Below are 26,165 nucleotides of genomic sequence, written 5' to 3'. Positions count from 1 at the left end.
TAAGATATTAAGATCTGAGATTTTTTATTTGTAATCAGACCTGTATCACATCTGTAGTAATTTCTTTCACCTCTGTTTTGTCCTGAAAATATAATCTGTCAGTGAAGATACCAAAAATACCCCCTTTCACCATGTAGTGAGAATATAACAAGCCAAAGGTAAAGTTTTTTTCTATGCAACTCTCTCATGTGCAGTACAGATCTCAGCTACATATCCTGGATGCAAGTGGTGTGCAGAACACCCTTTGTAAATAAGAAATACTAAATTCATGCCTTAATTTAGAGATATATACTATAGCTAGACACATTATTTGGCTCTCAGGGAAAACTATGCTATTTAAGCTACATCATTTCTTTTTCCTCTATAGGACACCATTGAAAACTTCCTCAAGGCTCTGTTAGGCTTTCCAAGATATTAGATATCTGACAACACTGAAGATGATAGGTATTATTTAATGTTTGAGCAATAGCATGTCCAAAAGGACAAGGACAGTGAAGCGATATTGTAGAAGAGCATAGTGGGAGGAGAGTGGAATAGGATCACATGAAGCAGTGGATCCAGCAAAAGCCTAGATTCACTGTGTTTTGAAATTCCTCTTTTTTTAACACTTACAAAAATAGGACATGCAAAAAATTTCCAGACTACACACAGATTATTAAAATAACTACTAGGTACATATATATGTAAAAAAAGGAGACCTATTTCAAATTTATGGGGACAAAAAGCATTAATAAAAAGAAAACTCCCAAGAAATGAGGATATTGCTGTTCTATAGCTCTCCTTCCTACAGCACTGTAAGTGAATCCATGGAAAACATCACTATGCACTATGAAGTGTCTCCAACAGGACTGCTCTCCATCCACTAGGCTTGCCTGCTCATTTGCCTCACAATTTAACCTTTACTCATGATCAGTTTTCTTAGGCTCTTAGAAGGCAAAGATGCAAAGAGCTACCTCCCAGCCTAAGGCAAATTGACAAAAAGACTAATGATAAAAAAACATATCATTATGACAAACATGCACAGGCCTCACGACACAATTAGTTCCACCTTTCAAAGTCTGCTTGGCTGGGAAGATTCACCCAGTGTCTATAGAAGTGAATCAACTGTGTACTAGCAATCCCGGTCAGTTTTCATTATCAGAGGATTCAGACAAACTTTAATCATGTTGAATTCTTCTTTGCACTTTTAAGCACAAGAAGATTGAGCTAAACCATCTGTTACAGTCAATGCTGTTAAATTACAAAAAAAAGAAAAAAAAAGGAACCAAGCACTCTTTAAAGACTTAATATTACAGAATGTGGCTATTCATGAATAAGCCTCCAGCCATGAGAAAGAACCCTGAAATTGTTTAACACAAGCAGTAGGACACAGCAAGTTATAACCAATTACTTAAACCAGTTTCTTTGAGAATCATCTGAGTAGAAAAGCAATTACAAAAGTTTGTCTCCTTTGCAGATCCTGTGTATCTGCTTCTCTGTATTTCTAGGTGTATTACTACAATAATTCAGTTGAATTAGAGCTATAAACTAGTCTAGAATTAAATATACTGTTACTCATTTCAGATGTTAATAGTGCAATCATCATTACAGTAAGGGAGCATAAAAGTGAAAGCTACATGTATTTAATTTCTATTTTCAGAAAAATCATGGACTTCTTCAGCGATATAGAGCAGTTAAAGGATAAGTTCTGTATTACCAGCTTAACACAGTGCTATTTAAAGTGAATCTATGTAACAACTGTAGATATCTGAAGTCACTTTATGCCCAGCAGGTGAGAAATATCTACCATGATAGAATTCAGACACAGTGTATTTCCATCCTTTAAGATATTAATAAATTCAAAACCTATTTTTAAGCCACTCCAGTCTTAATTTTCTGTAAACCAAGCCTCATCAAAGCTGCAAAACTGAAGGAAAAGCTGGCGGATTCCATTTCAGCACATCAGCTTCTCTTCTTTTAGTATCAAGAAAATTTAAAGGAATAGTTGAGGCACAAGTGATTTTTTTGCAGAAGTAAAGAAGTATTTCAAATAAGTAGGCTAAAACTTCAGTACTTCTTTTAACTTATTTAAAAAAAGACATAGACCATAGATCTATGATCACAGTCATAAATCACAGTCACCACAGTCATACTGGACTGCTTTTCCCCCCATCCCAAGATGAAGAAAAAAATTGGTTCACGGAACTTACCAAATCTACTTTATACTGCCATTTGAGCATAGTTCATGTTTAATCAAAGCAAAGTACAAACTCGTGCTTCAAAGCAGCCTGAAAGCATTCTGCTATTTCTTCAGTGAAGACAGCTTCAGTGAACCCAGTAACTCAAAGAAGAGTCCATCCAGCTGAACTGACATTAACATTGCACGCAGAACTTACATGAAAGTGCACTGATAACAAGCTTTTCAGAACAAGTCCATATCATAAAAGCTTGTGCTTGGAACTACTTTTATAGCTATGGTTATTGTTTCTGTTAAGAGGCACTGCATAAATATAGTCATCTAATGCACTTAGTATTTCTCAGCTGAGGACTATTGCAGCTTTACCCTATGTCTAGGTGTGATTATACTTTGGTTTACTTTATGACAGTAACATTGCACTAGCAATACAGCTGATACTAAAGAGAAGGCTGAAAACACACAGACTGGAGGACTGAAAAAAAACAGTCTTCTCCTTTACTTCTTTTCATGCTTCTTGGTTAATTTTCCTCTTTCTAGCTGGAGGCTTGTACTGCTGTTTGTTCTCTTCTCCTTCTGCTGGCTCTCCTGGGAAACTTGCTGCACTGCTCGGAGGATAGCAGTTTGCACAATCTGCTTGCTGGCGTTCTGCAGCTTAACTTCATCTTGCTCTGTCCCTGGCTTCTCACCTGCCACAGCCAAATGACAAAGAAAGGGAACTAAGCATTTGTGACTGCTCTCTGAAAATCTGAAAAAAAACCAACAAACCAAAACCACCACCAAACAAAAAAAAAAAAAAAAAAACCCACACCAAAACTCTCCCCCCCCCCCAAAAGAAAAAGCCCACACCCAAAACAAAACAAAACCAAAACTCAAAACCAACCATGGAGTGCTTGGAAACAGTTCATTACATAGGAAACCTGCGAACACAGAAGATGATGAAGTAGGGTAGATGAAGTAGGGTAGATAGTGCCTCCACATGCTCAGTGCTACAGGACTGAATGAAGGATACTTTGAGTCATAGAGCTGAGGTACCCATGCCTACTTCCCAGCTCTGGGGACAGCTGTGGCTCCACTGCTGAAACAAGAGCAGCTGCATTATGCAGTAAGACAGAGCAGGAGAGTTTTGTCATCCACCTGTGAATCATACCCTTTTTTGAGTTGAGCTGCGCTTCTGGACGAGGAATTTGACTTCATTTTGCAATCCTGACATGAACTTTTTCATCACCGTACAGAGAAAAACCTGTTTCATTAACATTTCTATTTACTTTTAGTTCAGACTAAAAGCACTCACCCATCAAATTCCAGTTGACCTCGAGGTATAAAACTGTGTTAAGTGCCAGTTTGTTAATTCTTAGGTCCCTAAAAACATTTGCAAAAGCATTTAAAAAGGCTCAGATTGCTGTAGGTAAAAAGCAGGAACACAAACACACATCCACAACACTGCCTGTAGCAGCAACCTGACAAATACATATTTCTTATGTGACACTTCCTTGTTTTGCTAGATAAAGACAAGGTCAAGGAAGGTGATTTTTCCTCCTCTGCTCTCGTTACCACGTGCAGTACTGTGCTCAGCTCTCAGCCCCCAACATAAGAAGGATATCAACCTTCTGACCCAAACCATTCTGTGGTTCTGTGATTCCATAATTCTTTGGGCCATTGAAACTATCAGCAAAATGAGGAAAGTTTACTCTACAAGAAAGAAATTATTATCTCTCCTGCTTCTTTGAAAGGGCTTAAAAATGATACTTATTTCTATCATGTTCATATTATACATGCTAAGGATAAAAGTAAAATACATATGTGATTTAATGCTACTGAAATTAAATAATTTAAAAAAATGGGATGACAAAGTTTGCCCACAATTAAGAGGGTAAACCCATGAAAACTTAGAAAACACGTTTTAAGTTGGAAAAGCTGACTGAATGGAATTACTTGAATTCTTGGCACAGTCAGATTCCCTGATTCAGTTTGTTCCACTCCTCAGCACTTGAAACAGTGTTTTTTGGAAAAATTTCAATGTTGCTTAACAGTAAAGTACACATATTTCTTTATTACTCAAATATGAACTCACTTGGTATTACACAATGAATTAGTCTTCTTGCAGGTCTGAAAAAGACCAGCCAATTCAGCTGATATTCAGAAGATAATATATTAACAAAAGCATGGATAAACAGGAAATTGTAAATAAAAATGAGTATGCTGCAATGGATTATGAGATTATATGAAATGTGAAAAATTTGTCAACCCCTATAGCCATAAACCCCTCAAAACTTATTACAAAAACATACTGTCATTAAACACATTGCTATTTAAAATTAGTTTTCTCTCCTTAGGGATGCTTGGTTCTTGACAATCTACAAAATCTGAACTTTAAATATTTTTACATTAGGAAGGTCATCCACAGCAACGCCCAGTTGAAAAAAATGATAAGTTTTAGTTTTCCAGTGAATTTCTACTCAAGTTTTCAGTCATTTATCATGGAGCAAAGCCTGCCTGAAATCATCACTCAGATAAGTGAGACCTACATTATGTGTGCCCAGCTTGAAATCATTAGATGACTCTTTTTTTTACTGGGAAAACATATCAAGAACAAAACCCCCAAAATATCTGGGCTATTACTGCCCTGATGGTTTAGGTATGCACAGAAGAGAAATAAGGCAGCTCAAACAAACTTAAGAATTTTCCACCTGTGTAACACATTTAGGCAGATAGTATCACAGGTAACAACAGCTAATTGGCTTTGGACATGGAGAGAGTCAGAAATGTTGGCCTGGGGTGATACGCCAATGAGACCATTGGCAGTTTATGCTGAACATGCAGATTAGAAAGCAACAGTGGAAAAAAATAGCCTTTTTTGAGGAAGATATCTGACACTGTATGGAGGTCTAAGCCTGCATTAGGGCCATTATGTGTAAGAGCTAGACTGCCAGCCAGGATCCAGACATGTTGAGCAGTCAGACATGAACATCCCGCTCCCCCAGGTGTGTGGTGTCCATCACAGCTGGCCCATCTGGACATGCCTCAGCTAATGATTCTAGATTGGCTCTGCCTGAGCAGGAGTTGGACAAGACAACATCCAGAGGTCCCTTCGAATCACAAGCCTTCTGTGCTCTAGCTGGTGAGGCTGCCATAAACTCCAACTTTTCCACTTCCTGAAGAAGTAAATGTGTCTGGAAGACCATCCCCACTACTTCCTCTTCAATTATTCCTTTCAAGAACAGAAAATAGATTTGTGCTAAGTGCTGAGAAGGTCATTTATTTACTGATATGCTGGCACTACTCTTGGCACAAGAGGAATTTACTAAGGAAAACTGAGATGACTCATGTAAGGATCCCAAAGGGATCACGAGCTGGAACATATCTATCAAACTGCAAAACCTTGCTGAAATACAGACTGCTGTGGATATAAACAAAGGCATAAATCTGAGTGCCTGTAAAATTCATCAGACATTTTAAGAACTGACTATTTTCCATTAGGTAAAACAGAGACATCGCTCTGTTGTCTAAGTATCTAGTGTTTAGCTAATCAGAATAAGAGTTACTAAGGTGATAAGATATAGCTAATTTTTACCTTTTTTTTTTTTTGAGATTTGAAGAATAACTAGCTTTACTAAGATTTCATTAAACAAGGTCATTTGAAGTAATTGCTGGGAAAAACTTGCAGGATACAGAAAGAGCATTCTGTCTACTAGTTATCCTTATCTAATGACTACTCTTTTTCGCTCAATGACAGAAAATCTTTTCTACTTATTCTCCATTTTTAAATGCTCACCTAACTTACACAGGAAACCAGCACCCTAATTCTGCAAATAAAGAATGGAAAAATGCAGGTTAAGTAACATTAAACTCAAGTTAGCAATTTTACCTTAAGACATGACAAAGTCTCTTTAGCATGTTTTTAGTACCTTGTCTTTCATTTGGGGAGTTTTACACCAACTAACATAGCAGATGAAAACTATTTTGTAAACTCCAGCCTGGTTCCACAATCTAAAGATTAGTTTGAGAGATTAAAAAAAAAGACAAAACCTCAAAATTTTGGACTTACTGCAGGAATCAGTCACATATTTCACTTTTATCTAAAACTAGTGCCATGTATCAGTACCTTGAAATTCTCTTGGCTCGCTTGAAGATGCTTCCCATGAAGGAAAATTCGTTAGCGGTTTGGAAAAAGAATAAAAGTATTTAAAGTATATTCCAAATATTCATCTCAATTACTAGAACTAATATTAGTTTAAGTCCAAGAACACCTTGTATAGGAGACTACATTCTCTGCAACGTTTGCACTATGGAATATGCATAGAAAAGTATACAAGGAAAATGCTAGCTACAGAGAAATAGCATTTAGCACAGCTTAAATCTTGAAAAACTTCACTCTCTTTGCACATGGAGCTTTTTTATCGTTTACACACCTTACTTTCTTCAAAGCATTCTGAGTCACTTCCTTTTCAGATTGCAATCAAAGTAGTCTCCTGCACTTCCTGTTGATATACCCTATGCCTTTTCCCTTTCAGCTTGCTACAAGTTAAAATTAATGTTTTATAAACACTCTTGCTAAGTAACACTTAATAACAGGCAATTTTTATGAATCAGCAATTAAGTTTTCTACCATATCTTTTCATAGGACAGTTCGGAATACTATAATGAAGCTAAACTACCACAGGCATGATTTTGCTCTTGCAAAGATGCAAGTCCATCCTAGATCCACTATTGGTGGCAATGAACTGTGGGGGGATGAGACACCTTTCAGTGAGTTCAGAATCAGTGATTTAGAAGGAAACAGAAGCAACATTTCTGACATGAAAAGAGATCAGGGGCTAAATGGCGAATGAGCTGTGGTAGGAAAGAACTTTGAACTCTTGGAAAACATGGACTAGAAATAATCTATCTCTTACTTTTTGAGAAAAGATTAGTCATTTGTGAGCTTGCATTACCATGAATGTAAACCGTATCTCAGGAAACTTCTCTTGTTCCTCAGTTATTCCTTTTGCTTCTTCAGCTGTGTGACCTTACTGCTTTCCCAGGAGAAAAATAATGCCTTTAATTTTAAGTCACCTTTTTTCCAAGTATGTGACATTTATGCAGCTCATCATGTCTTCCTGCAGGGGTTAGGTCTCATCCTGCCTTGAGGCACAACACAAACATTGCATTTGAAGAGAACAGCTCAGTTTATGAAAGGGTTCCATGAATCCCAAGGGCCATGCATCAGAGATCAAAAGTTTATGTTCTGCTTCACAGGAATAACAAATGCAGTTTAATTTCAGCAAATGAATACCACAAAAGTCATTCTGGTAAAAATGAAAATTTTGTTTGGCAAAAAGCTTTGAGCTTAAGCACACCTAAAGCTAACAGAAAAAATCACATTTCTCTAAGCAAACTTCTGAGCAATTCAGAACTCACTATTACCCAAAATGTATTCCCCTCTTAGCTACAATTTCATTTTATGCAAAATTTCTGCAGCTGAAAGAGCCATGAAGCAAATATTTTTTCTTCATTTTTACATGAAATTCAGCAGGTATATCCTTTAACTAGAAAATTTACTATTTATTTTATTAATATATTGCTTTGGATTGTGATACTTAACCATTATACTATTTTCATAGAATCATAGAATAGTTAGGGTTGGAAAGGACCTTAAGATCATCGAGTTCCAACCCCCCTGCCATGGGCAGGGACACCTCACTCTAAACCATATTACCCAAGGCCTCGTCCAACCTGGCCTTGAACACTGCCAGGGATGAAGCATTCACAAACTCCCTGGACAACCTATTCCAGTGCCTCACCACCCTAACAGGAAAGAATTTCCTCCTTATATCCAATCTAAATTTCCCCTGTTTAAGTTCTAACCCATTACCCCTTGTCCTACCACTACAGTCCCTAATGAAGAGTCCATCCCCAGCATCCCTATAAGCCCCCTTCAGATACTGGAAGGCTGCTATGAAGTCTCCACGCAGCCTTCTCTTCTCCAGGCTGAACAGCCACAACTTTCTCAGCCTGTCTTCATATGGGAGGTGCTCCAGTCCCCTGATCATTCTTGTGGCCCTCCTCTAGACTTGTTCCAACAGCTCCATGTCCTTTTTATGTTGAGGACACCAGAACTGTACACAATACTCCAATTTTCTGCAGCTTTGCAACATTAGAATTATTTTTCCATTATTAATAAAAAATAATAATAGTCCAACAAAAATACTGCTGTCTGGTAAATCTATTTAAATTATGCTGAAAATTACTACTGTAATTTTTATAATCCAAATGTCAGTATTAATGAAATTTTAAAATGGAACAGAAGTATAAGTAAGCAAGACTGTGACGATAAGACTTCAGCATCACAAGGTCCACTGCAGATGTATGGGAGCTATACTTATTGAAAAAAAGTTGCAGGATATTCCCTCATTTGTGTTTATAAATCGCAGACCTTTCAAAAAAATTTAAAGAACCTGGCAAGTTCCTAATGACATCATGGACATGTTGCAGTAGTTAACAGCAACATTCTTTGTATCAACATTGATATTCTACTACAATAAACAAAGTTCCTCTCTTTTAACTTCCCATTGGCATTAGGCAGTGATACATCTCTCCAGCTTGTCAACCACAGCATGGAAGTTCCAGGTAAGCATCTTCTGGCAAATATTTTGTAACCCGTGAATTGAAATGGCTAAAAGAAGATATATAAAAAAATTTAAAAAATCAATCTCCTTCTTTGATTTGCCTTATAGGTTGGTTGCTCAGATTTTAGCATTAGAAGCCTAATTTGAAGAGATATAAAATATGAGGCTGCACAGCATCCCTAATCAGGAAATGTTGATGAGTCATGTTAATTACACCCAGAATGAATGAACATGGCAGTCATCCAGGGCTAAAGGCTTTCCAACACATGTGCATAAACCCAACTTTATGCATGAGTGTCATTAAGCTATTCTCAGGATTAGAGACCCAATTTGTCTCCATGTCTTTAATGCTGCCAGTTCAAAGACCTCACGAAAAGGTCCTACTCTGAAATTGTAAATTTAATCTTAGAAAATTAAATAAGAAAAGTATTCTTAAGTGTATTATAGTCTGTCCATCACTATTTCTCAAGCTCTAAAATGTAACCTTGTGAAGTCCTGACACATAGCTGTCAAGTACAGGATGGCAACACTCAGTTGCCTCGATCCTTAACTCCTGCCATGCAATCAGCATGGAAAAGGAACAGTATCAGGAAGGGGGCCAGCATAGACTACTTTGCTCTTCAAAACAAGTAATAAGAATGAAGCTGGAACAACCCTGCTCTGAACACTAATCCAGGAGGAATGGAAGGGCAAAGGAGCAGAGCAGAAATGCAGATAAATTGTCTCAAAGGATGAAATATCTCCTGAGTATCATTGTATCATTTTTTATCCAGACATTACCTATATCTGAAATGAAGTTTGGGTTATTGTTTTGTTGTTTTTTTTTTCTCACCGAGTTTTGCTTTTTCTGTAAGTCTCTTTGGTTTGTTTACTATATATTTTTGAAGACTGCAGTGAGTTATTTGATGCTATTTGAAATATGCCAGCCAAAATGAAGCTTCCACATTTTTTTATATTAAAAGATTATTGGCATCTACAGATACATTCTCTATCTAGCTTTGGGGGGCATTAGAAGACTTTTGGTACCCACCACTTTATAGTGTAAATGAAGAACTATGTACAGGTTAATTAAATTTGCAGTATTTAAACCTGGGTTACTTTGTAAAAAGTTAAAAAAAAAAAAAAAAGAAAAAAAAAAAGGAAGAGGTTATTGGAACCTGTCTTGAACAAGCAAATGTGCTACATTTTAGATGTGTTTCAATTTATACCAGGCTATTCAGAGTCTAATTTCAGAAATTGCCTAGTTAGACCTCAGCTGAAACACAGCTTTGCCTTATCTCTTGGAAAAAAATAAAAAACAAACAAAAACCAAACTCAAAATCCCAAACCAAACCAATCCCCCTTACTTCAAGACAAAATGTAATGTTAATCTGTGAGTCCTTAATAGAAGCAGTAATGGATGCACATCCCATCCATGCTGACAAACAGTGGCTGGATTCACTGAAGTAAGAAAACAGTGTCATTATATGAGATATGCATACTACAGAGTGAAGTATATCTAAGTAACCCACAGGAGATTACATTTGCCTTACAGTTAGAGAAATACCTGAATAGAATAGGGTTCAATTTACTTCTTCAGGCAGAAAATTTCAGAATCTCTTGAAGAAGGAAGACAGCATCTTCTGATGACATGACTACAGGGTTAGATGACAGCAGCACAGAGCTCACCTGTCTTGACTTTCCTGGCAAGGCATTCTAAAGGAACCCGAAGCTTTTTATGGTTATTCAGGTCAGCTTTTCATTTCTGCTAACATCAGTATAGATTCTGCTCCAATTGCAATCCCTTAAGAAATACTAAATCTTGTTTTGTAGGAGCTTGCAAATTATTATGGAATGAACACACTACAAATGGGTAACCACTACTCAGATATTTCAGAAAGACTATACAGAAATAACCAATACATTGCTTGCGAAGAATTTTTGTTTAACTTAATATTTATAAACTCAATACAATGGATTTGTAAAATGTGTAGTTGATGAGTCTGAAGGTATAAGATAAATCTGCCTTTCACTGCATTTTACAGTAAGTGCATTTAATTTTCATTATCATGATAAGGCTTATAAGCTTGGACTCATATTATTTAGATCTCTAACAAGTACAGTGGAGCAATTCATCTAGAATAATAATCATTTGGAAGGACAAACTTCAGGAACCAGTGTAAGTCATTCTTTTTGTATATTCCTTGTTCAATTTTCCTGCTCAATACATAGAGTCCATACACAGTGCCAGCAAGGATGTTACTAATGACTGTATTGCGTATTACCACCATCCCTCAACTATGAAGAACTCCTTCAATATAGGCCACATAGCCACTGTGAAGACAGAATTCTTTTCACTGCTAACCTGAATAGGATTCAGCCCAGTGATACGGAAGTGAGAGGTGCCAGCCTCACTTGTTCAAGCCATCAGTTCTGTTAAAAATAACTTGAAAAAGTAAATTCTGTGCTAGTTTAACACTATGTTGATTCAGACTTTAAAGAAAGATTGCATCTAGGACTGTTGACTACTTTTTGAGCTTGCTAATTTCATCCCACTTCTGAATACCTATGAACTAACTTTCTTGCACCTCACTAATAAGATCTGGAAAAGACCAACATGTCACTGAGGAGAGGTCAGCACAAAAAACAATTTTTCCTCAGAAAAACAGAACAAGAAATTCCCTCCTATACAATTTCTTCTTACCAGGCGGCAAACACTTCGAAGTATTCTTGCAAGCTGTTAGCTGCAAATGAGTACAGATAATTTTGGATGGCAACTGGTCTCCATACTCACTACCAGCCATCACAGATTCTGGACAAAAACAACCATTGTATCAGAATGCATGAAATCTGCAAAGTAGTCTCTCCTATAGCTTCCGAATTAGGTCCATCACATGGACTTTGTCAACATTAAGATGGGAAAGAATCCTACATATATATACTGTTACATCTTATATTAGGGTGCTTTTTTTGGTACTGCAGAATTAGAGCATTAGCAGAATGTAGCACAGCAGTAATGCGGACAAGCCATTTTTCTATTCATTAACAGGTCCCTGCATAGTGTCTCCATCTGCGCATTGTGAACAGGGTTCTCCGGGAGTGACTCTAAAACCAAAAAAAAGCAAAAGGCTATCAAGATTTTTTTGTCTTTGCGTCTTGCAGCACAACAAGTTGTTGCTTTCCCAGCTTTTCCACTACAGAACACCAGGACTATTCAGACAAGTAAGCACATCTGTTACAGTGTGCAGCTGCTACATCTTCAATTGCAGCTTAATGAGATTCCCAAAATGTTTGGTACAGGATGCACTTCTGATCTGCAGTATCATTACGCAAGTCTGCTATGCTGCTCCTAGATTAAAAATGTTAAGAACAGCTGTGCTGCTAAAAAGCTAGTTGAAAAGCTATTTGCGTTGCTGTTGTACGAAAAAGGTGCTGAGCAATGAATATTCTGACTTCTCTAATGTCTATCTTTAAACTTTAAGTGTATTCACACATCTTTTTCTTTACATAAAAACATTGACACAAAAATGTCCTCCTTCTTCTTTTGGGATTGCAGGGTCATGAGTAAAGCCTTCAAGTTCCCAGTTATGGGAAAAATGTCAGATAAGAAGAATTCTTCAATTGACACTGAAAAATAACAAAATTCATCTGAAAGATGAAATCACACAACTCAAAGTAGATAAAGCGTAAAGGATGGGAGTGTTCAGACACTGAAACAAACTGCCTTGATGTATTCAGATCAAAATTGATGCCTTGCAAAAAGATATTATTTAGCCAACAATAAAGATCCCTAGTCAACCAAACACAACTTTGTATAGTACTAACTGGTTGAAAACAATGCAATGATGAAACTCTGATTTGTTTTGGTTGTTTTTTTTTTTTATGGTCTTACATTATGAAGTAAAATTCTAAAAATATACTAAAATGATCACTGAAATTATACTCTAGTGAAAGTTGCTGGAAAAACGATTAGGTAGTTCAGATATCTTTAATAGGCTTCTAACTTTGTTCTCAAGCTAGTTTTAAAAATACAGGCCATCTGTGTGCTCTATCAGTACATACACATAAGGGCAAAGGTTCAAGACAGAAGTGTTTAAGTGACTCATAGAAAATAGCATCAGGAAAAAAAAGACAAACCTTCAAGAATGAAAAATTCCTGTTTCCCACTCCTTCAGGCAACTCAGAAATAAACAGTATTATTTTAAGTTTTATTTTACTTTTCCACTGGAGGAAAGAAAGTTTTAGGGGTGAAGATAAGCATGGAATATGCCCAAGGTCATTTTGGGGAAAAGTTAACTGAAAGCAATTTGCAAAGAAGCATTAAGATATTGTTTAACAACATTTAAAGTTATTGTTAAATCTGATTAATCCTGATAGTGAAAGTAATCACTCCTTTGTAAACTAATGACATGATAATAAAAGAAAATTTGCTGCATCCTATAGTTTTTGCTTATGCTTTAGAACGAATAAATATTTTGCTTATTCTTCCTTACCTTACAAGGACAGATATTTCTTCTGTGGATTTTTATAGTCATCAGTCTTTTATAAGCTAATTTGGCATTGGGGTTTTGGTGTTTTGTTTTGGGTTTTTTTTTGGGGGGGGTGGGTTTTGGGGGGGAGTGTGTGTTTGGTTTTGGTTCTCGTGGGGGTTTTTGTTTGTTTTGTTGGGGTTTTTTGTTTGTTTATTTTGCTTTGTTTGGGTTTTTTTAATTCTGGAATACACTCTCTTTTGAAGTTTCCTAAGAAAATCTGCCAATTCAACAATTACAACTTCACTTTGCTTTTTGACCTGATCTATAACCTTGAAATTTCATGTTTCTCTACCACAGTGGCACACATATTTCCATCCTTACATCCAACAATCAGTAACACTTTTCTTGTCTACTTCCCAGCCTCCCTAAACCAGTTCAATTCAGGAAAAGTAAGGAAGCTAAACTTTGCAATGTACACCTTGCCTAGTTTTCTACTATATGGATCACCCTCCAGTGCAAGGGAAGCACATCATGTGGGAATGCTCCTGCTAAAATGAACTCCCGGACAACTCATAGAGTTTGAATTGCATTTCCTATACACCAACCTGGCATTAGTCAATCAACCCAACCAATTGCAATGAAGGCCCAGTCAGATGTACTTTTCGCAGTTCCTTTCTCTGGAACAGACTCAAGGTTAATTAAAACTGTGTATGAACAAAAATCACATACAAATAATAGTTTTTGCATACTTGTAAATAGCAATATACTGCCTAGAATGAGCCAGAAAGTCCAGTTTTGAAGACAAAATACTGGCCTTTTTGCAACAATTTTGATGTATCTAGCTCAGTAATATACAGGCTTGTTTGGGAGTTGGTTGGTTGGTTGGTTGGTTGTAGGGCTTTGCAGGGGGTACTGTTTTGTTGTTTGTTTGTGGGGTTTTTTTGTTGTTTTGTTGTGTGTTTGTGTTGTGGGGGTGTTATTGTTGTTCTTTTTGGTGGTGTTTGCTTAGATTTTGTGGTTTTTGTTTTACATAGTAGCTGTAAGTTTTAGGCAAAAGAGTTGAAGCTTAACTCAAAAGTATCTATTCAGTTAATGGTCAGTTGGCTTTGCCTTTGAGAAAGTATATTAAATTCGATAAGCTTTTTCCATTTAAAAGTTTATAAACACAGTCTGTTAACTCAGTGCTCTGCAATAATGTATCCACTACCATTAGGAAGAGAGCATCATCTTATTCATTTGCAAAAACTTATCTTTATAAACAAGCTCCATTATTTTTCTGGAAGACAGTTTCTTTTCAATTGTTATTGGTTTGTTTTCTTTTTTTTTTCCCACCCCCATCCTGGAAGGATGTTTAGCATTCTGACCCAAACCATTTATAGTTAGACAAATCTTTTTCCCCTCTCTGACCCTCCCAAGACATAAATGTACAGAAAATTAGGTTATTCATCACAGCAGAATAAAATCAAAAAAGTTGATTCAAGACACTAAACTCAGTTTCTCAGTAAACTTACTGCATTCTGATACCATAGGGCCTTAAGTACTATGAAGATTCTATAATGTGTACAAACCTCCTGTGTTTAATATCTCGTAAAGCAATAGCACCAGGGCAGGACTAATTTACAGTGAAGAAAAGCAATTAAAAAAAAAGCAATCGACTCAGGCTTGCTCTGTCTGAATACAAGAGATTGTCAAGCTCCTCTGATTGCTTTATCATCTCTTTTACAAATTCCTACTTAGTTACCCTATGTATATTATGGCAACATTTGCAAGGAAACCATGGACTTTGAGTAAAAGCAGACTAAAGAATGATGACTATACAAGACAGATTTTCACAACTTTTTTTTTTTTTTTTCTCTTTCGGGATTAGAGTTGTGAAAAGAACAATTCATGCACTTATTAATGAGATTTGTGGTTTGTTCATTGTCAGCCTTTGTGGAAAAATAAGCATGTTTTCTTTATTTTAGGGGTAATCTGTTCCTGCAATATTCCAGTCCCAAAGTGCATTTTAAAAATTAGTACAGTTGATGGTGACAGTCTGTCAGATAGAAGGAATTCAGAAAGAGCCACTAATACTGAAAGGTGTAGAACAAAAACCAGCTGCTGTTTCTATTAAGATAAACAACTTGGTCCCAGTTTCAGAACATGATGTACAAGGAAGTATCAAATTAGACAGCAACTGGGCTGTTAAAGAGACAAAATGAATTTCTGATTGTTGAAAAAGGATATTAATTTCTGACAGATTTTGTCTGTGTCAAGTTAGCAGGGTCAGCTTCAAGATTTTTTATTTTTTTTTTTAATGAAGGTATAAAGATTTTGGATTCTTATCCCTCTACAGATTGGATACAGAATTCCAAAGGAAGACAAAAATTCCATTAGCTTTGCAAAACAAAGGCATTAATAGTTACTCATTGTCAAGTTGCAGCTTTTAGTTTCCCTTTTTATTGACCCACTATTTTTACTGACAATTATACATCTTTAGTGAAGTTAATTTCAAGTCATTTAACTACAGAAGACATTATACATGACTTACATTTATATCCTGGAGCTACTGGGTCTCTCATAGCTTTCTGAACAACAAACTGCCTATTGGAAGCAGAATGTACCAAGCCAAATACAGATTCTCTGCATCTTTCTTCTGTGGTGTAGCACATACATACTACACAGCAGATTTTACAACCTTATAGAGTGAGGTCTCGCTTTAGACATGAGATCCTGCTGAAGTCAATTTTGTTTCACTAAAAGCTATACTAAAAAAACTTTCTCTTCTCTTCCATTCAAACACTTGAGGCAGTGGAGGGGAAGGAGGGATGGAAATTTGTAAAGTATTTCCACGAGTTTCAGAGATTGTCTCCTTGGCAGGCACTGGAGTTGGTGCTGGGGGTGTACTCACTCTCCATGCAAGGCAGTGACTTTCTGACCCTTTTGTGCACACTCACCTGCACACTTGTACAGAAGGCTCCTGTCCCTGATGGGCACCACAGGGGTGACCCTCTTAACCTCTGGCTCCACAGCTAAACACATCCTAACCTTAAGTCACCTTCTTTGAAACCACCTGTCCCTGCTCGGTGGCAGCTGGGGTTCAGCCGTCACTCCCTCCCCGCAGCCCCGGAGGAGCTCTCCGGCAAGGACGGGGCCTTCCCACGGGGCTCCCCTGCCCGGGCACGGGAAGCGGCTGCCCTTACCTGGAGCGAACACCATGGTGCCGCCGGGACGCGACGCGGCTCTGCACCTCGGACAGCACTCGGCCCGGCACGGCTCAGCACCTCGGACAGCACAGCACAGCTAGCAAGGATCAGCACCCCGGACAGCGCCCGGCGCGGCGCGGCGCGGGAGGCGGCTGCGGGCCGCGGTCCCTCCCTCCACACTGCGGCGGGGCGGGGAGGGGGCCGGGGCTCAGCGCGGCCCCGTGCCTCCACCGTCCGCACCGACACGGACACGGACACCCTCCGGCAATCATCGCTGCCACAACTCGTTGTCCCGCAGCGGCATCAGGGGAAGGGCAAGGAAGAGAAAGGTAATAGCGATCTGGTCAGCAGGGAGACCAGCTAATTGGTCCTAATTAGCTCGCAGCAATCCCCCACCCCCGCTGACTGACATTTCGGGGTGCGCTGCTTTCACCACAAGCTAACAGCCCTGTTAGTAGGCTCCAGAGACACCGGACTTTGTCACAGTATTTCAGTTTTCAAAGGTTCAAATGCTGAAGAATTTCTACTCCGATTTCACACGCCCATTAACCCAGCTGTACTGAGCAGAAGCACTTTGATTTAAGAGGGAGCATGAATGTTCCAGCATATAAAAGATGACATCAGGGACAAAAGGTAAATAAATTTATGAATTATGAACAAAACAAAAAAGTGGAGGGCAAGCAGCAGGAGAAGACAAAACTTATTTTTTTTTCACCAAATTTTATATTTCACATTTAATTTCCTTTTATTTGTAAAACCCATGCTCAGAATTCCCGTGGACCCTGAACTTCTGTAACAGAAACAAGAAGCACAACAGCCAGATGGGACAAAATTTAGATAAGCTAACTGTTCTGTATACGCCTAACCTGCAAGAGGTACTTTGAAAAATACTGATTATCAGTGCAAATTAGAGAAAGTGGATTAAAAAAAAAAATCAATCTCATTAATATTTGCATGTAAATTTTTGCAATGTGCAATACATTTTCCAATCCCATGTTCATAACCCACAGAGCCTATTTCATTCTTTTCATAGTCCAGGTTTTTGCACACAGAGAATTCTCCAATTAAATCTGGAAAACTGTAAGTCTCCTAATAAGGCCTTTCTCTTACAGTACAGATACAGAAAAGCACTGATCTGCTTAAATAATTCTGCCCATGTACTTCAGCAAGAACTCAAGAATGGCATCAGCATCATAATCAAACTAATCATCTGGTGACAGCTTTGTTGGGTGTTTTTTTGTTTGTTTGTTTTTTTTTTTTTTCCAATACTAAATGATTTCTCCTAGGGAATGCAGTTTCTAGTATCTGATTTCTGTATATTCCCCTTATTCTCATCAGCAATTTCAGTTTCTTTGTTGCCATTTGTTTCCTTCTCCTCTCTCAGCTCAGAATATAAATTTCACTTCTCTCAAAAGCAACTGAATAAACAAGCATGACACCTCTGGCTGCTCAGAAATGGTGCTCCCTCTAAAAATATTACTTAAAAATTCTTTATCCTCACTTTCTTCCCTCTGTCATCATTCTCATGCACCTGAAGTGTGAGCATTAACGCATACCTACAAACTGAATTAGAACGATTTCTAGTACAAGTATCCCACATAAAATACAGAAGATATTACAGTCAGCAATATTCAGCATTCTTAAGAGAAAGGTGAAGGACACTGTATAATCTTAGAAAATCAGGACTGAAAAATAATTTGGAAAGACTGTAGGAAAACTTGCAGAGGTATTTTTTATGACGTTACATGGCACCTACATACTTGATTAATGTGTTCAGTGGAGATCCAGCCTTCGAGCAACAAAGATGTCAATCCATTTCTCTCTCTCAAATAGTATCTATCTTTTTTATATATTCCTATTATATACAAATGATATGTATGTTCCCAAAGGACTGGGTTTCGAGGGGGTGGAGCAGCTTCTAAAAAAATTTGCAAAACAGTAATTATGATTTAGTGATCTGAACGTCTGTAAGAAACCTGTAAAATTTCAGGTGGGCATCTGCAACATCTTTCTTTAACTGCTATCTGTATTTAGTCTAATAAATTACTCTAAACACGCACATTTTATTTCAAGGATTTTAGTTTTCTTGCTCAAATTAAAAGCTCCCAGCAATTAATGTTTTCTGACAGAGGAGAAAATGTTATCAAAGGGCATCTTGGGCTTCTTTTTTTCCACTTAATTAATATTTGAATTTCAGATTTGGTCACAAAATCAAATACACAGAAATCACTGAAATAGTTGCACAGGGAAGAATTCTGTAATGAACTGTCACCTCAGAAAATGTGCAATTAATGCAGTACAACCACCTAAACGAACAGTGAACTAATTATAATTCTCAATCAACTTCAGTGAAAAACAACATCAGTTATGACCTGTTATTAAAAAAAAAAACAACCCACAACAAACAAACAAAAACCAAACATTAAGAATGAAGCACAGTCTAAAAATGAGGTTATATCATTAAAATACAATACCTGGCCTTGTTCATTTGAACATGTACCAGCAACTTGTATGAAACAGAAAATATAAAACCACTCACAAAAACACCTGTATATATTTTTACAGTAATTCTACATTCCCCACCTTGTGTATTGCTGAATTTCTTCCTGTTTGAGTGAGGAATTACTAGTTCCTGTAAAAATTAGGAGACTTAAAAACTTTCTAGTGTGTATCATCAAAGATATTTTTTAATGATTTACTCTGAGGATACTTTTTTTTTAGGAATTTTAACATTTTAACAGTTAACTAATATTTTTAGACAGTTACAAAAATCAAGTTGACTGATGTCACTTTAAATCATCTGTTGCTACTCGTAATTCTATGGTTTTACATCTGACATAATCCCTTTGTTCTAAAGGAGCTGAAAACAATTATTTGGTCACATATATTCAGAAGCTTAGTAAACATGCTTTAAGGAAAAAGCCATTTTTACCTGATAATGTTCCATGTTTCATTAACAAGAATATACAGCTAAAATTTTACAAGTAACATTTTACATTCTTCCGGAAGAATCATTTGAAAGTAATCACCCAAGTATAAACGAAAATGTTTTATAATAAAATAAAAATATGAAGAGAAAATCAGGGAGATTTCATATGTTTACATCATATGCTAATTTTATATTTCATAAAAAAATTTCTCCTCAACTCTGAGAATGAATTAGCTACCTCTGAGCCATTTTTTATTTTTGCACACACTTCAACATTAATAATCAAACCTAGCTCTTTATGAGGGAAGATTAATATTATCAGTAAACTGCTTGAACTACTTGATATCTTTTGCTAAACTGGGTACTGTCATAATGGTCTTCAAAAAGCAGTTACAGTCACTGGCTATCTTACAGTTAAGTTTAACAATAAATATCTTTACCAGCCATGGTGCAATACACTATATCTGAAACTGCAAGAAAATGTTTTAGAGGAAGTAATTGTGACTGAGCATCAGCAAGAAATATCTAAAATTATTTCGATGAGTGTCTGAACTATCAAATGGCAATGTGTATACCAGGGATCAAAATATTCAGTGTCCTATATTTAGATTAGAACAATTAATGCTTCTGTGATTAATATGCCTCTAACATATAGATACAAAAAATAAACAAAGGGAAAAAAGAAAAATCAAAATGGGTAGAAATACCATTCTCCCAAAAAAAAGTAAATAAAAAGCCAATTACCTGAGTACTCCAGGAAAACAGCAATGCACATATTTCCAGCAGCAAAAGATGTGAGACCTCAAAAGCCAGCAGCAAGAACATGCAACATTTCCAGAGACAGGCAAAAGTGAATACCATTAGATTAATGTCACCATTAGAGTTTGAATACAATAGTCTATTAATTTTTCTTAACTAATCTGGTAAACTGCATAGTAGTCCAGGGCTGAAGTGTACAGACATGGACAAATTTTAGATAGAGTCTAGGAGAAACAGTTGTACAGTTTGGGTTTCATTTGGTTTGCCTTTTTAAGCATCACAAAGATGAGTCCACCCCAGGACTTCTCACAGCATGCAGAAATCCCAAAAGCCTCACTTTGATCTAGGAAACCTCTCTAGCTGATCACATTACCCTCACAATATCTGAATGCCTAGCACTTGTTATCTTCCAACAGCCCCATAAGAAGTAACTTGGTATCTTTATATTATAGATCATATTATAGTCAAAGCTACGTGGAAGCTAACCCAAAGCAAAAGCCAACTAATAAGAAACAAAGATCTAGATACATTTAAGAGTTTTAAATACAAGACTGAATGATTCAACTAAAACATTAGTACTTATACAGCTATCCAAAAATCAGTGGAGCCGAAGTAATTGCTGCTCCCACCTGCCACACCTCTGTAGACAGCCAGTCCTTTCACCAAGACAAATGAGTTACAGTCCGAAATTGAAAGCCTTTAGATCACACAGGAATTCTTTTATACAGCAAGGAATTCAGTCAAGTCCTTGACTAATGAGTCTGTACCTAGCAGGGACACAGTGAAACATAGAAAGAGACTTAAAGAACCTCACAAACAACCACTGATTCATGACATGGTCATGGCCATACCATTCTGCACCACGCTAATGACTCACAGGATAAGTTGGGAGTCTGCCACAAATAAAATTCGTCTTTAAACATTTTTTATTCTACCAGCAAACCACCGCATTTGTTAGACTAAAAATGAGAGGTTTTCCATGTGTCTTCTTCTTTCCTACAGGAAGACCCTGATCATACCACAGCTTATTGGTGTGTGTAACATGACACAAGTCATAAGATTAGGCATATGCTCAAGTCTTCAAGGAACTTAAAAAAGTAAAGATGCATTTATGACCCATGGCAAAACTGCTAGCTAATGAGCTAAGGAGAAAAAAAAGCCAGCTTACAATTATTTACAGACTTTCAAGAAAATACTATTCCATGAAAGTCCTCAATAAATTCAGTTATAATATTCTGGTAAATGTAAACAACCTAGATATTAAACTGCATGCTTAACGCTCAAAGAAGAAAACAGATATGTGAAATGCAAATATCAAAATTGTAATTTTAACATGCTACTAACAGTTCTCATTTTTCAAGAACTAAGAATGGGAAACTATACTGAATGACACCAATATGTAAAATACAAAGAATAAATACACAATGTGGTTTCTTAACTTCTCCTATAGTCAAAAGGATGGGGATTTCATCATGCATGGCTAAAATTTAAACCATTTGGACAAATAAGTATATGAATTTTAAATTGTGTTCAAAAACATTAACTTTATCACAAAAGAAAGGATTGTAAAAGCAGAATATCAAAACCTTAGATTAGTTTAGCAAAATTCACAGAGCATAATCCATGTCGAATTGAAAAGTATCTATAAGAGGATATCCATACTTTAGCAGAATTTATCACATCCATCAAGTCAAGGCCCCCTTCTGACTGCATTTAATCTGTCCTTGGAACAATGGGAGAGTTACAAGAGTCATGCAACTGAATAAAAGAAAAGTTCATTATTGAAGTGGAAAATTAAACCTATGTTTCATATTGAAAGCATTTACTAATGCTGTTAAAATGGGTGTTAACTTTAATTAAAAAATGTGTTTAACATACCTCCATTTATGATGGCAGTCATCATATTTTCAAGTAAGAGTATCTGATTTATTTCAGTACAGTATTTCATTTACAGTGCTGAAAAGTTAAAGAATGAAACTTTACACCAGCATGACAAAGTTTACGTCTCAAAAATCTTGGTTTAAGCTTTATTTTTACACTTTAAAAGACTATGATTTTTCTAAATCTTACTGGAAAATATGGATAAATTAGTAAAATTTAAAAAAAAATAAGAGCATAAAAAGAAAATATTCAAATGTTGTTAAAACACAGAACTGTGAGAAATATAGAACATGACTCTAACAGGAAGAACTTTTCCTGAAAAAAGGCAATTCTTGACAAAGAATGCCTTCTGCAGCCTCAGATACACAACTGAAGAGCTACATTTAAAACTTCTTACTCTGAAGTACCAAATAGAAATGTAAAAATACCTACGGTTTTTATATTCAGGCTTTCAAATGAATCCATATTTATACCTGGAAAGAAATAAAAATCAAACATTCTGAAAACTTTGAGTTTACCACAGGAGTCTAAACTAAAAAGCAGGTGGAAAACAAAAAAATCTTAACATGAATCACTCTTGCTGACATCACCTAATGAAATACATTATACTTGGGATTTATCTTACTTTCAATAACTAAAGAGATGATGAGTTTTACACAGTAAGTAATCCAAACCAGACCTAAATAACTATGAAGTGAGTATCTTCTGATACTTGTAAACATTTACTTAGAATGTAAAAATACAATTTTCTGTCCTTTTGGGGTTTTGTCCTTCAGTGAATTAAGTACCTGTTGTCTTTTTTAACTATTCTTTTCTCCTTAATCTAAGCAATTTGTCACAATTCAAGGGTTTGTAGGATTGGCAGATAAGAGGCAGTGTCAGATTAATTTAAACAATAAAAAAAAGAAAACAAAGCAACTTCAAACCCCAAATTCTGTCTTCCTGAAAAAGCAAAAATGAAGCACACACATATCCCTCTTCAAAATCCCAGAAGTCTACCACCAGTGGCTGTTGCAAAAGAGGTATGTATGGTCCTTTGTGTTGCCTGACTGCTTCTCACAAACACTTTGCACCAAGTGCTTTGTTTCACTGCTATGCATTTAACATGCTGCCAAAGTTGGGCAAGTCCTGCTCCACTCATTCTCCTAACTCTAGCTATGCACTCCTGCCACTTACCTTGGACCAAACCTAATGAATTGGTTCAAAAACTTGAAACTAACTCACTGAAGCACTGAATTGCTTTGTTATAGAAACACACTTGACTGGCTTCTCCTAAAGCCACAAAAGCCATTAAATTTGAAGCAAGTAAGACAGAGGAAACAGGTGCAAAAGGTAACAGCAAAAGGGGAGAGAACAGGATTGCCCCTTTTATCAGTAATTTGCAGTTTTACCATGACAGGTAAAACAGAAAGCTGCTGCCTTAGGAGGCAGCTCCACAATAACCAAAATTGATCTAAATTGGGCCTGCTCTTCCACTGACCCTAGCACTGAGTCAATCATGTGGGGCTACAAGAAGGCTAAGGAAAAATGACTCAAAAGAGTTATTAGTTTTCAGGTGCTTCAGCTGTCTGTGAAGTGGTTCCCTGAGACACTGCATGAGTGCTATTGCCAGCAAAAGAGTTGCAGCAACCACAACATTGGTTCCCTTAAATGGCCATGGATCTGATCCTTCGATTTCATTTAATTTTTCCACTAACTTCTACACATGGAAACATCTCATGATTTAGCTGTGTCTTGGAGGTAAAGCCTACTGCCTTAGTGCATTACTTCTCTCTGTTTATCATCACCCAGGGTAGGTAGACAAATAGGTTTGAGTTAAAGACTGCTAAGCTTACTGCTGTGTTCTAAGAACTGCGAGAAGAGATCATCCCTGCATTTAAGCAGACAGGCATTACTTCGTTAACAAAATAGAAGACACTATCCAGCATATTAATGAGTAATCAGAATATCAGCTCTATCATAGTTCTATGCATAGTAAATTCTACCTGGAGAAAGTAAAATTCTTTTCAGTTTTGCTTGAACCTCTCCACCTTGAAAAGTCTCCAAAAAGAAAGAATTCAACAGAAGAACATAACCTAGGAATGAGATTTGTGCAGACAATACAAATTTTAAGGAGTTGACTATGTAAGACAAAGTGAACTGTCACTCATTTCATTATTTCAACTGAAATAAGAAAGTTCAGCTGCTTCCTCTTCCATGTTTACCCTCATGCCTGCTCTTCACTGAATACCTTCATCTCGTAACTTGCACCAACACAGAAATAAGTTCACCAGACTTCTTTGTGAGCAAGAAAAGAGGGGGATATGCAACAACACTCGCCTTTTCAGGAGAATTTTTATGATACAAAGTCTCCTTTGCTTTTCTACTTTAGGACGCTGTATTGTCACAAAAGAAGCTTTATAGCAGAACAGAGACAAATAAAAGCCAAAGCTGAAGTTTTGAAATAAACATAAAGATTCAATTGTAAACCATCTTGCCATGCAGAATTGGCCACTTTCTATTCACTTTTCGTCTTTGCAAAGTAATCAGATCAAATGCTATTGCCATCTGAGAAAACATTCCTTAGTGTCCTAAGCAGATCTCACGAAAACTTCAGTTATTTTGTAACAGGAAATGGGGGGATGATAATGACTTATTTGGGATACAAATACGTATCTCTCGGTATAAAGAAAAAAGTGTTAAATGTTGCTTAGATATAGCAATCAGTGTAATTAGATATTCCTAGCCTAATACAGCTACATGAACAGATACTCATGGCTTTCATACCCAGAAAAAATAAATCTATACACCGATTCTAAATGCTGGAGATTAAGGTAATGAAAACGAATCAATAAATTATCATCTGAGACTACCGACTTCTTAAGCAATGAAAACACATTCTTAAATATAAGGTACCCTGAATACATTAAATACAAATCTGAATTTAATTTGTATTCAAGTTTAATAAAAGCAATGTTTAGAACATTTTTCACAGTATATTCTTGCTTTTACCCCCAACTCTTCTCCCTGACTTTGCCCATGCAAACTTAAACACAACAGAAACATATAAAACGAGATTTGGCAGTATGCAAAATAGAACCAACTAATATCTTTGAAGATACAGCCCTGAAAACTTCACTCTGTAAACCCCAATTATGCTAATGACATGTACAAAGCAGACATAAATCATCTGCAAATAACTGACAACTTTCCTTGAAGAGTAACTCCAGCTTGAAGTTACATAGGATCTTATGTGACCATCATTATCCAAATTCTAGAGTAGAAAAAAAGTGGAGTTCAATCATACTACATCCTCTTCTCTGCACAATCTGTGATGCCACTGCAGTTTGTTCTTGTAAGCACTGCTTGTGGTACCTTGAAAAAATGGATGTTCATTAGAAAAGAATGAAAACTCAAGAGGATTTCCGTCTTTTCAAATATTCTAAAGACTGCGCTTCATTGCATCTAAGTTGCTTGCTAATGCAGACTACTCAAATGTACACACAAGACCATTGGGAGGAAGTTAGAACACTACAAATGTAAGCACTCATGGTTTGGGTGTTTTTTTTCTTTTTAACAGAATGAGTTTGCATTAGAAAATAAGTTTCTCAGAAGAGTACATTTATGTTTTGGTTGAAAAAGTTGAAATTGTCATTTTTCATAACTCATTATTCTCTAATTCCATAAAGATTTGCTATATTCAATGCATTATATCCATTCACTTTATTGCTGCCTTAAAAGACAGCTTTAAGTCTATTTATATGTGTAATATATAGTTACTATCTTACATCCTTATTCAAAATGGCTCAGAATAATTAAAAAAATAAACCAAATCTTTGGAATTTCCATTCAGTAAGAATTTAAATTTCTTGTTAGTACCACTTGTTTTACAAACCTGTGTTCTTTCAAGAACTACATATTTTAAAATAAAGTATATCTTGGAAGGAATCTTAGATACAGATACCCAGCAGCTCTGCATTTGCCATGCTTTTTGATATCTGTATACTGAGCAGGTCAGATAAAGTACAACTTTATTCAAATGGTCTACAAGTTTTTTCAAGTTTATTTATAAAAAACTAGGTGCTTAGCTACAGATTATTAAAAAAAAACCCAGAAATACAAACCAACCAACCAACAAACCAAAAAAAACAACCCCCCCAAACCAACCAAACAAACAAAAAATCAACACCAAACAGACAT

The 26,165-nt window shown here is 36.4% G+C and overlaps 1 protein-coding gene across 3 annotated transcripts; it reads right to left on the bottom strand.

Annotated features, from left to right (window-relative positions):
- On the bottom strand, positions 1-20,553 carry AKAIN1 (A-kinase anchor inhibitor 1). 3 transcript variants are annotated; one of them, XM_061356368.1, is made up of 2 exons: positions 19,350-20,553; positions 1-2,862 (listed from the first exon to the last, which is right to left on the bottom strand). In XM_061356368.1, the coding sequence occupies exons 1-2, from the start codon at positions 19,369-19,371 to the stop codon at positions 2,672-2,674; spliced, it is 213 nt and encodes a 70-aa protein (XP_061212352.1). In that variant the 5' UTR covers positions 19,372-20,553; the 3' UTR covers positions 1-2,671. The 3 variants fall into 3 exon arrangements, with proteins under 3 accessions (XP_061212352.1, XP_061212353.1, XP_061212351.1); XM_061356369.1 differs by lacking the exon at positions 19,350-20,553 and adding an exon at positions 16,415-16,576; XM_061356367.1 differs by lacking the exon at positions 19,350-20,553 and adding an exon at positions 15,763-16,386.
- Positions 20,554-26,165: the final 5,612 nt, after the last annotated feature.

Source organism: Neopsephotus bourkii, unplaced genomic scaffold (assembly GCF_033783945.1).
Source record: "Neopsephotus bourkii isolate Nb327-2 ecotype Australia unplaced genomic scaffold, CSIRO-AGI_Nbou_v1 NB_846, whole genome shotgun sequence".
NCBI classification, from domain to species: Eukaryota; Metazoa; Chordata; class Aves; order Psittaciformes; family Psittacidae; genus Neopsephotus; species Neopsephotus bourkii.
This window is presented reverse-complemented; position numbering and strand designations above follow the sequence as displayed.

Excerpts from the sequence above, each read along its gene's own strand:
- AKAIN1 (XM_061356367.1), bottom strand. The coding sequence starts at position 15,883 with ATGTGCTACACCACAGAAGAAAGATGCAGAGAATCTGTATTTGGCTTG. Across the intron at positions 2,863-15,762 it reads AGTAGCTCCAGGATATAAAT|GTGAGAAGCCAGGGACAGAG; the intron begins GTAAGTCATGTA and ends TGGCTGTGGCAG.